Consider the following 12068-nt stretch of genomic DNA (forward strand, 5'->3'; position numbering starts at 1 on the left):
CTGGTTGATTTAAAATTTCAAAGAGCTCATGCTTTATACCTTCCACTCTTCAAGAATATCTGTGCCCAAGAATAAAAATTATGCCTTCCAACCATCTGTACAAAACCCCATATACTTGGCCTCATGAGAACAATTGAGCAGTCAATGAATTTCATATCACTTAATATATATATTTTAGTATTATAAAACTTGCAATATTTAAACTGCTCAGCCTGTGCTAATATATCAACTATTGAAAATAAGGCCTATATAACACTTACCAACTAGATATGCAATTAAAGTAAACAGACTTTGTAGTATCGTTTACAAATTAAAATGCAAAACAATTATATTTTTCATCTACATTACCCATCATTTTGTCTTTCTCATTATATGACCCCTGCAAATACTGCATCTTTGACATATATCACTTACTCCGAAGTGTGGATTTTATTGCATTTTTGCTTTACTGAATCATTTTTATATTCTGTCTCTTTGTGAAGTATTTTGGAATGTTTTGAAGTGAACACACAATTATATTATGTACATTCAAATCTTCCTTCTAATCTAGTTGTTTAATAGATTGTTTAGAAGTGAACTTCGAACACAAATTCAGTAATGTAGTCAGCAGAGTAGCGCATTGAATAAGTTAGTGGATTGGCAGCCAGCATTTCAGAACATTGATCCACGAGCATGAAATTGAAACCCACCACAACAATTTAAATTCCAGTAATTAAATCAATCTGGAATCAAAACAAAAATGTCTCAGTAGTGGTAATCATAAAGCTACAAGTTGTTATGAAATCCTAACTAATTCACTAATGCTATTCTTACTCAGTCTGGTCTAAATTTGAATCCAAACCTACTTATGTGATTGACCCTTAGCTCTTGTACCAGGTCATGGGGAACGGGAATGATTAATAAGTGTCAGTATATCAAGGAGCACCACATTCAATAAAAAAGCAAAAATAATACATTTTTATTTTATCTCTTGCAATGCCCAGTACAAAAGTACACACTGTCATGAAGGAGAACCTCAAGGGCCTCTGCAGATATATTACATAAAAGCAAAAGGATTGCAAGGGACAAAATTGGTCCTCTGGAAGATCAGAGTGGTCATCTATGGAGCCAAAAGAGATGGGAGAGATCTTAAAAGGATTTTTTGCATCTGTATTTACTTGGGAGACAGACACAGAGTCTATATATATGAGGCAAAGCAGCAGTGAGACCATGGAGCAGATATAGATTATAGAGGAGGAGGAGGTGTTTGCTGGCTTGAGGAATTGGGGTGAATAAATCCTCAGGGTTTGACAAGGATCCTCGCAGACCCTGTGGGAGTTAAGTGTATAAATTGCAGAGGCCCTAGCAGAGATATCTAAAACATCCTCAGCTGGAGGATTGGAGTTGTTCCATTGTTTAAGAAAGACTCTAAGAATAGGGCAGGAAATTATAGCCTGGTAAGCCTGACATCACTAGTGGGTAAATTTTTGGAAGGTATTCTAAGGAACCGAATATATAAATATTTGGATAGACAGGGACTGACTAGGGATAGCTAACAAGGCTTTGCATTTAATAGATTGTGTTTAACTAATCTTATTGAGTTTTTTTGAGGAAGTTTCAAGGAAAGTGATAAAGGCAAGGCAGTGGATATTGTCTACATTGACTTTAGCAAGGCCTTTAACAAGGTCCCACATGAGAAATTGATCAAGAAGGTTCAGTCACTTGGCATTCAAGATGAGGTAGTAAATTGGATTAGATACCAGCATCCTGGGAGAAGTCAGAGAGTGATAGTAGATAGTTGCCCCTCTGACTGGAGGCCTGTGACATGTGGAGTATTGCAGGGATCACTGCTGCGTCTGTTGTTGTTTGTCATCTATATCAATGATCTGGATAATAATGTGGTAAATTAGATCATCAAACTTGGGGATGATACAAAGATTGGGTGTGTAGTAGACAGCGAGGAAGACTATCAAAGCTTGCAGCGGGATCCAAACCAGATGGAAAAATAGGCTGAAAAATGGCAGATGTCGTTTATGCTGACAAGTGTGAGGTGTTGCACTTTGGATGGACAAACTGTAGGAGTTACAACTTAAACAGCAAACATGAGGAAATCTGCAGATGCTGGAAATTCAAGCAACACACACAAAAGTGCTACATCTGCCCTTACACTTCCTTCCTCACCACCATTCAGGGTCTCAGACAGTCCTTCCAGGTGAGGCGACATTTCACCTGTGAGTTGGCTGGTGTGGTATACTGCGTCTGGTGCTCCCAGTGTGGCCTTTTATATATTGGTGAGACCCAACGCAGACTGGAAGACCGTTTCGCTGAACAACTACGCTCTGTCCACCAGAGAAAGCAGGATCTCCCAGTGGCCACACATTGTAATTCCACGTCCCATTCCCATTCTGATATGTCTATCCATGGCCTCCTCTACTGTCAAGATGAAGCCACACCCAGGTTGGAGGAACAACACCTTATATACCGACTGGGTAGCCTCCAACCTGATGGCATGAACATTGACTTCTCTAACTTCCATTAATGCCCCTCCTCCCCTTCTTACCCCATCCCTGATATATTTAGTTTTTTTCCCCTCTCTCTCTGCCCATCACTCTGCCTGTTCTCCATCTCCCTCTGGGGCTCCCCTCCCCCTTTCTTTCTCCCTGGGCCTCCCGTCCCATGATCCTTTCCCGTCTCTAGCTCTGTATCCCGTTTGCCAATCACCTTTCCAGCTCTCAGCTTCACCCCACCCCCTCCGGTCTTCTCCTATCATTTCACATTTTCCCCTCCCCCTCCTACTTCCAAATCTCTTACTATCTTTCCTTTCAGTTAGTTCTGAGGAGGGTCTCAGCCCGAAACGTCGACAGTGCTTCTCCCTATAAATGCTGCCTGGCCTGCTGAGTTACAACTTGAGCAGCAGAGTACTAAGGAGTACAATACAACAGAGCAATCTGAGAATACAGATCCATGATTCTTTGAAGGTATTATCAGAGATACATTGGGTTGTAGAAAAAGCTTTTGACAAGTTGGCCTTCATAAATTAAAGTACTGAATGCAGGAGTTAGGATCTTATGACAAAGTTGGTTAAGTTGATGACAAGGCCTAATTTGGAGTATTATGTGCAGTTTTAGTTACCTACCTACAGGAAAGATATAAACAAGTTTATAGAAAATAAACAAGTACATAGAAAATTTATTAAAATGGTGCTAGGACTTGAGGACCTGAGTTATAGAGAAAGGTTGAATAGGTTAGGACTTTATTCCCTAGAGTGTAGGAAACTGAGAGGCGATTTGATGAAGGTTCGCACCATCATGAGGGGTATAATCAGGGTAAATGCAAGCAGGCTTTTTCTGCTGAGGTTAGGTGAAAGTTCCATACATCCAAATATCCAGTAACAATACTGTATAAGACTGTGGACAGCAAGAACAAAGCATAGTTTGGGTGTAGTGTTCCTATGTTACACTATTCTCAAACAAAATAGATTGGTAGCAGAAAAGAAATGCAAGCAGCACATAGGGTTAGAGTACAGAAAAATGTTTTTTAAAAAAAACTTAATTTAAAGCCATTCAGAACCATAGATACCAGGTGACCAAATCTAGGAATTAAATATTCCAAAATTTGATTGAGTGGTATTGTTAAGAAAGGTTGCCAACAGTGCAGAAGCTAGAAAGGATCTTGACACTGTAGATAGTAGTATAAAATTAGAATCAGTTTGGGTGGAGCTCACCACAGAGCAGAAAATAATCAAAGTCAGTTGAAGTTCCCTGAATAGTGGTAATGTCGCAAAGTGCAGCATAAGTAGAAATGCATCAATCAGTTTTAATCTGCACATATACTGCACAAATCTAAATTGTAGTACAAGTCATTCTAGGATGAATTCCTGGAATGTAAACAAAATGGATTCCTAAATTAGTATATTAAAGACAAGACAAAGAAACATGTTTTAAATGTGGCTATGTTTTCAATCATACTATTTTCAATGCAATGAATATGGTTTAATTATTATTTTTGTTGTAAAGGATCTCCAAAAGAATTACCATATAGAACTTTCTATGGCTTAAAAATGCAGCTCAATCTGAAATTAGGATTTTCAATCTAAACAAAAAAAAAGGGTATGAGGAGTTTAGTGAGGGTATGGTGGAGAACTACATTAAACTCTATGGCAGCATGCAAGTAATGACTAGTGATTATGTATAAATACTTCAATTGCAACAAATATATTTTCCTCTAAGGGACAAAAACACAAAAAATGCAGCACCCCAGCCTTGAGTATAGGAGAATTAAATATTATTAAATATAGTCCGAAGACTGAACTGACACCTTGCCCTACTGTCCTGTTTATTATTTATTGTAATGCCGGTACTGTTTTTGTGCACTTTATGCAGTCCAGTGTAGGTCTGTAGTCTAGTATAGCTTCCTCTGTGTTTTTTTATTATGTAGTTCAGACTAGTTTTTGTACTGTGTCATGTAAACCATGGTCCTGAAAAATGTTGTCGCATTTTTACTATGCACTGTACCAGCAGTTATGGTCAAAATGACAATAAAAGTTGACTTGACTTGACTTGATATTATAGACCAGTTAGCCTGACCTCATTGATTGGGAAGATGTTAGATTCTATTGTTAAGGATGAGATGATGATAGAGTACTTAGTGACACAGGAGAAGATAGTACAAAGTCAGCATGGTTTCCTGCAGGGAAAATCCTACCTGATGAACCTGTTGGAATTCTTTGAGGAGATTACAAGTAGGATAGATAAAGGGAATGTAGTGAATGTTGTTCAGAAGGCCTTTGACAAGGTGCCACACATGAGGCTGTTTACCAAGTTAAGAGCCTATGGTATTACAGGAAAGTTAAGCATGGTTACAGCATTGGCTGATTGGTAGGAGGGAGTGAGTAGTAATAAAAAAATCCTTTTCTGGTTGGCTGCCAGTGACTTGTGGTATTCTGCATGGTTCAGTGTTGGAATGACTTATTTTTATACTGTATATAAATGATGTAGATGATGGAATAGATAGTGTTGTTGCCAAGTTTGCAGATGATACAAAGATTGGTAGAGGGGCAGGTAGTGTTGAGGAAACAGGTAAGATGCAGAAGGACTTAAACAGATTAGGAGAATAGGCAAGAAAGTGGCAAATGAAATGTTGGAAAATGCATGGTCATGCACTTTGGAGTAGAAATAAATGTGCAGACTATTTTCTATACAGGGAGAAAATCCAAAAATCTGAGATGCAAAAGGACTTGGGAGTCCTTGTGCAGAATACCCTAAAGATTAACTTGCAGGTTGAGTCAGTGGTGAGGAAGGCAAATGCCATGTTAACATCCATTTCAAGAGGTCTAGAATACAAGAGCAAGGATGTGATGCTGAAGCTTTATAAGGCACTGGTGAGGCCTCATCTTGAGTATTGGGAATAGTTTTGGGCCCCTCATCTTAGAAAAGATATGCTGGCATTGGAGAGGATGTGGAAGAGATTCACAAGGATGATTCCAGGAATGAAAGGGTTTTCATACAAGGAAAGTTTGATGGCTCTGGGTCTGTACTCGCTGGAATTCAGAAGGATGGGGGGATCTCATTGAAATTTTTCGAATGTTGAAAGGCCTAGACAGAGTAAATGTGGAAAGGATGTTTCCCATGGTGGGAGAGTCTAGGACAAGAGGGTTCAGCCTCAGGATAGAGGGGCACCCTTTTAAAACAGTGATGCAGAGAAATTTCTTTAGCCAAAGGGTGGTGAATTTGTGGAATTTGTTGCCACATGCAGCTATGGAGGCCAGGTCATTGGGTGTACTTAAGGTAGAGATTGATAGGTTACTGATTGGACGTGGCATCAAAGGTGGCATCAAAGGCCGGGAACTGGGGTTGAGGAGGAGAACAAAAAAATGATCAGCCATGATTGAATGGCGGAGCAGACTCAATGGGTCAGATGGTCTCATTCTGCTCCTATGTCTTATGGTCTAAATCCCTTTAGCCTCCCCATTCTCTGTCAGAATCCTGAATTTATCTAGTCCAAGCAACTTATCTAACTTCAGACATTTCAGTTTCCCATGCACCTTCTCCTTAGTAATAGTAACTACACTCACTTCTGTCCCCTAGCACTCTCAACTTTCCTCAATGAAGAATGATACAAAATACTTAAGTTTATCAGCAATTTCTTTTCCTGCATTCCTAACTCGCTTAGTATCCTTTTCCAGCAAATATCCACTGATGCTTCTTTTGTACTCATTGTTTATCTGAAGAAGCTTTCAGTATCCTCTTCTAGATAGATAGATAGATAGATAGATAGATACTTTATTCATCCCCATGGGGAAATTCAACTTTTTTTCCAATGTCCCATACACTTGTTGTAGCAAAACTAATTACATACAATACTTAACTCGGTAAAAAATATGATATGCATCTAAATCACTATCTCAAAAAGCATTAATAATAGCTTTTAAAAAGTTCTTAAGTCCTGGCGGTAGAATTGTAAAGCCTAATGGCATTGGGGAGTATTGACCTCTTCATCCTGTCTGAGGAGCATTGCATCGATAGTAACCTGTCGCTGAAACTGCTTCTCTGTCTCTGGATGGTGCTATGTAGAGGATGTTCAGAGTTATCCATAATTGACCGTAGCCTACTCAGCGCCCTTCGCTCAGCTACCGATGTTAAACTCTCCAGTACTTTGCCCACGACAGAGCCCGCCTTCCTTACCAGCTTATTAAGACGTGAGGCGTCCCTCTTCTTAATGCTTCCTCCCCAACACGCCACCACAAAGAAGAGGGCGCTCTCCACAACTGACCTGTAGAACATCTTCAGCATCTCACTACAGACATTGAATGACGCCAACCTTCTTAGGAAGTACAGTCGACTCTGTGCCTTCCTGCACAAGGCATCTGTGTTGGCAGTCCAGTCTAGCTTCTCGTCTAACTGTACTCCCAGATACTTGTAGGTCTTAACCTGCTCCACACATTCTCCATTAATGATCACTGGCTCCATATGAGGCCTAGATCTCCTAAAGTCCACCACCATCTCCTTGGTCTTGGTGATATTGAGACGCAGGTAGTTTGAGTTGCACCATATCACAAAGTCCTGTATCAGTTTCCTATACTCCTCCTCCTGTCCATTCCTGACACACCCCACTATGGCCGTGTCATCAGCGAACTTCTGCACATGGCAGGACTCCGAGTTATATTGGAAGTCTGATGTGTACAGGGTGAACAGGACCGGAGAGAGTACGGTTCCCTGCGGCGCCCCTGTGCTGCTGACCACCGTGTCAGACCTACAGTCTCCCAACCGCACATACTGAGGTCTATCTGTCAAGTAGTCCACTATCCAATCCACCATGTGAGAGTCTACTCCCATCTCCGTTAGTTTGTGCCTTAAGATCTTGGTCTGGATGGTGTTAAAGGCACTAGAGAAGTCAAGGAATGTAATCCTCACAGCACAACTGACCCCCTCTAGGTGAGAGAGTGATTTGTGCAGCAAATACGTGATAGCATCCTCCACTCCCACCTTCTCCTTATACGCAAACTGAAGAGGATCCTGGGCGTGCCTGGTTTGTGGCCTCAGATTCTGTATTATCAGCCGCTCCATGGTCTTCATAACGTGCGATGTCAAGGCAACAGGTCTGAAGTCATTCAACTCCTTTGGTTGTGGTTTCTTCGGTACCGGGACAATACAGGATGTTTTCCACTGTCTGGGTAATATTATTATTCTATATTATTGGCTAACTTACTTTTATATTTACAACAGTTCATCTCTGTATGAAAGGAGAATACATACCACAGTACAATAGTCTCTGTTTTGTACATTATTATTGCACATTTGTTAACTATTATTGTGTATATTATTCAAAAATTTGATGTGCAAAGTGATTTGGGAGTCTTTGTGTAGGATTCTCTAAAGGTTTATTTGCAGGCAGAATCTGGTGAGTAACGCAAATGTGATGCTCACATTCATTTCAAGAGGACTAGAATATAAAAGCAAGGATGTAATATTGTGAGTTTATAAAACACTGGTAAGGGCTCACTTGGAGTATTGTGAGCAATTTTGGCCTCTTATCTTAGAAAGGATGTGCTGACACCAGAAAGGGTTCAAAGGAGATTCACGAAAATGAATCCAGGATTGAATGTCTTGTCATATGAAGAGCGTTTGATGGTTCTGGACGTGTATTCACTGGAATTCAGAAGAATGAGGGTTACCTTTTTGAAACCTATTGAATGGTGAAAAGCCTTGATAGCGTGGACACGGAGAGGATGTTTACTATGGTGAGAGAGTCTAGCACGAGAGGACACAGCCTCAGAATAGATGGGTGTCCTTTTATAACGGAGATGAGGAGGGAATTTCTTTAGCCAGAGAATGGTAAATTTGTGGAATTCACTGTCATAGACATCTGTGGAGCCCAAGTATTTATGTATATTGAAAACAGAGGCTGATAGATTCTGGATTGGTCAGGGCAAAAAGGGGTACAAGGAGAAAGCAGGACATTGGGGCTGAGAGGAAAAATGGATCAACCATGATGAAATCGTGAATCGATGGGGTAAATAGCCTACTTCTACTCCTATATCTTATGGACTTGCAGCTGCGACTGCCAGACTGGGACAAGCTTCATCCCCAGGCTGTGAGACTAATGAATATCCTGCCATCACTGAGGTCTTATCACTAGGACAATAAACTGTTTATTGTACTGTTTACTTGTGTTCTGCACTTCACATGCATTTTGAATTGTATTTTATTAGCTTATTTGTGGTAATATTCTGTTTTATGTACTGTCCATCATATATGTATTGTGGGTGCACCATGGTCCGGAGGAAAATTGTTTCATTTGGTTGTATATATGTACAGTCAGATGACAATAAACTTGAACTTTATAACGTAAATGATTGATAATACAATGATTGTGATGCATTTGGACTTTACTAACACTTTTGATAAGGTCCCTCATAGGAGGCTGCTAAGCTGAGCAGATGGTATTGGTAGTAGTATACAGTAAACTTGCAGACTTAGTGGTTGTCCTTGGATGGAAAGATGTGATTAGTGAGTTGCCAGTGGGATTGGTGCCTGAGCAAACTATTCATAACCTATATCCATGATTTGGCCGAGGAGACCAAATACACCATTTTCGAGTTTGATCATGATATGGATCTATGTGGGAATGCAAATAATGATTAGGGTGCAATGATTTAAGATGATATAGATAAGCTAAGTGACTTTATGACAACAGCATATCATAAAGGGTACAAAGTGAAATTTTCTCAACTTGGTAGAAAAATAGAAATGCTTTGCAGTTTTTTTAATCATTAGAAACTAGTAAATATGGATCTACAAAGGAATTTAGGTGTTTCTGTATATAATATTGAAAGCAAACATCGTCAATTAGAAAACCAAATTCTATGTCAGTCTTTATTGATGGAGGTTTTGAGAATAAGTGTAAATTGTGTAATTACAATTATATAAAACTTAGTGAAACAATATTGGGAAAGGGTGTACAATTTGAGTATCTTTACTGAAAAAAAGGATGTACTTGCTTTGGAGAAAATGACCTTATTAAAAAAAAATTATAGGGATTAAGGGTAAAACCTTTCTCCTGACCAAAAAGTCTTGAACTAATGGTCACAGTCTCACAGTAATAGGTAAACCATATAAGGCTGTTTTGTGGAGAATTTTATTTACTCAAAAGAGGGTGAATTCGGCACCCTAGGAGGTCATGGAGGCTCAGTCGTTAACTGTATGCAAAATTGCAATCAACAAATATTTAGACATAAAAAAGTTAAAGGATATGGGAAAAGACAGAAAAGTGGTGTTTGAGATTGAAAATCCACAATGATCATGTTGAAGAGTAGAGAAGGTTTAAAGGGCCACATGTCTTATTTCACCTTTTATTCGCTTCTTTATGAAAGAACAATATTCCAACTAAACAGTGCCTCAGGAAGGTGCATCCATTACTGAGGACATACACCATCCAGGACATACCTTCTTCTCATTACAACCATCAGGGAGGAGGTCCAGTGGCCTGAAGACACACTCAGCAATATAGGAACAGCTTCTTCCCTCCACCATCAGATTTTTAAATTGTCCAGAACTCATGAATACTACATTTTTTTTTTAGACTATATATACTTTTAAATTTACAGCAATTTTAAGAATGACATACAAGTCAATGATAATGAACCAGATTCTGATACAGCAACTTTCTAGGACAGGTCTAAATATTCAAGAAAAAATTATTCCACACAATACCAACTACAAAAATTTCCAAGGATGAGTACACCTATATCATCCATTTTAATTGATCTTTGCAAGAAGCTAAAACAGTTAGACTTGCTAATAAAATGAAAGTCTTTACCTGCACCATGAATCTGAAATATACCCGGCTTTGAAATCCTCGCCATGTTTTCTGAATGATGATCGCCTTTTTCTGCAAGTATCTTTTAAAGCAAAAAATATTATATATCTAAGAATTTGTTTCTATAATATACTAAAACTAATTTTCATAGATTCATAGAGCAGTACAGCACAAAAGGAGGCCCTTTGACCCATCTGGTCCATGCCAAATTGTTATTCAGCCCAGTCCCATCGAGCTGCACCTGAACCACAGCTTTCCATCCCTCTCCCATCTATGTACTTATCTAAGTTTCTCTTAAATGTTGAAATCAAACCCACATCCACCACTTTGCTGGTAACTCATTCCACATTTGCACCATTTTCCAAGTGAAGAAGTTCCCCTTAAGTATTTTACTTAGTTAAGAAACCTGCTTGCATTTAGCCTATCTATACCATGCAGAACCTATCAAATCTTTCTTCATTCTACTACACTCCATGGAACAAAGTAATAATCTATTCAACCTTCCTTTATAACTCAGGTCCTCATGCAAGCAATATCCTTTCCTATCACACCTGAGCACATGATATGCTGTCATATCATAAATCCAATCATGATCTGCTTGAACCAAACCAAAACATTGTGCAATAATTCAACAAAGTGGAATGCTCAATCTGCAGCTTTTACTTTCATGGGATTATCTATTTCACAAGAGCAAAATATAAAATGTGCCTTTGTTATTTTTAGCATATCATGTTCCCGTAGTTAATTTAAGAAAGATCACAACTGATCACTGAATGATTAGCTGCGAAGAAGAGGAAGAATTGTTTTGGATCCAGCCCATCCCACACATTTGCCCTCAACTCTACAGCTGCACTTTTCTTTTGCAGCCAAGTAAAAAAATCTGTAAGGGGCTATTAGATCATAGCTGGTGGTCCACCCACAGCTTAGTCTAAAAGCTTTCTGACGGCTTGTACAATTAGGCATTTTCTGTCATTCTAAATTATCAGAGCCATTTAGAGAAAAATGACACATGTTTAAAATTTTTTAAATCTATTAATAAAATTTAATAAAATTAAAATATTAATCAAATCTATATTAAAGCAAAATAGAGACAGTATAAGCTAAATTAATATTATAGAAAAACAACCACTTATCTTGATTTATTAGTGAAGATTCACAAACCTTACTAAACGGAATTATTACTGTGAACGTGCCAAATATCATTGGCTCAATACTGAGGAGCCTGATATAAAGTTTATTTGGTCTCTCAAGTCAGGAACTAAGAAAGCTCGATGGTAAATCCAAGCTTGTAGCCAGCTATATACACTTGTAGCACCAGTTCATTCGAAGTTTCTCTGTGTAGTCCACAAGACTCTAAGTCTGGAGTTTACTGTATCTTGCAACATTTTTCTCTGGAGCTATTAGGCAATCATTAGGGTAACTCAGAACAATATTATGTTGAACTCTTTGAAATACTTTTCATATTTAACTTCTATAATTGTTTCCTTTTTAAAGTTTTTCTTAGATTTAAAAAAAAATAATTCCCTTATCTTTTTCTACACCATTCTTCTTAGCTGAAAGCATAGGGTGGAGAACTGTAATCAGGGATTTGATAGAATAAATAATGAAGGTCTAATTTATTTTGTTTGGAAATGAGTGATAAGGGATCATCAATGTAAAATTCTGATTAAGAACAAGGAGGGAAAACTTCAGGGAAACTTCCTCACATTCTTTAGGCCACTGAGTACTCTTTGCTGCAGAATATTTTAGGGAGCGATCTTTACAGTTTTTAA

The 12068-nt window shown here is 38.6% G+C and overlaps 1 protein-coding gene across 2 annotated transcripts in view; it reads right to left on the reverse strand.

Moving 5' to 3' along the window:
- Positions 1–12068, reverse strand: part of spata17 (spermatogenesis associated 17) — a 267057-nt gene that overhangs the window by 235445 nt on the left and 19544 nt on the right. For both annotated transcript variants that reach the window (XM_073050818.1, XM_073050817.1), the window contains exon 3: positions 10297–10378. In XM_073050818.1, the coding sequence (XP_072906919.1) occupies positions 10297–10378 (82 nt within the window). The remainder of the gene's footprint in view (positions 1–10296; positions 10379–12068) is intronic.

The sequence above is a fragment of the Hemitrygon akajei genome, chromosome 7 (assembly GCF_048418815.1).
Source record: "Hemitrygon akajei chromosome 7, sHemAka1.3, whole genome shotgun sequence".
Classification (NCBI taxonomy): domain Eukaryota; kingdom Metazoa; phylum Chordata; class Chondrichthyes; order Myliobatiformes; family Dasyatidae; genus Hemitrygon; species Hemitrygon akajei.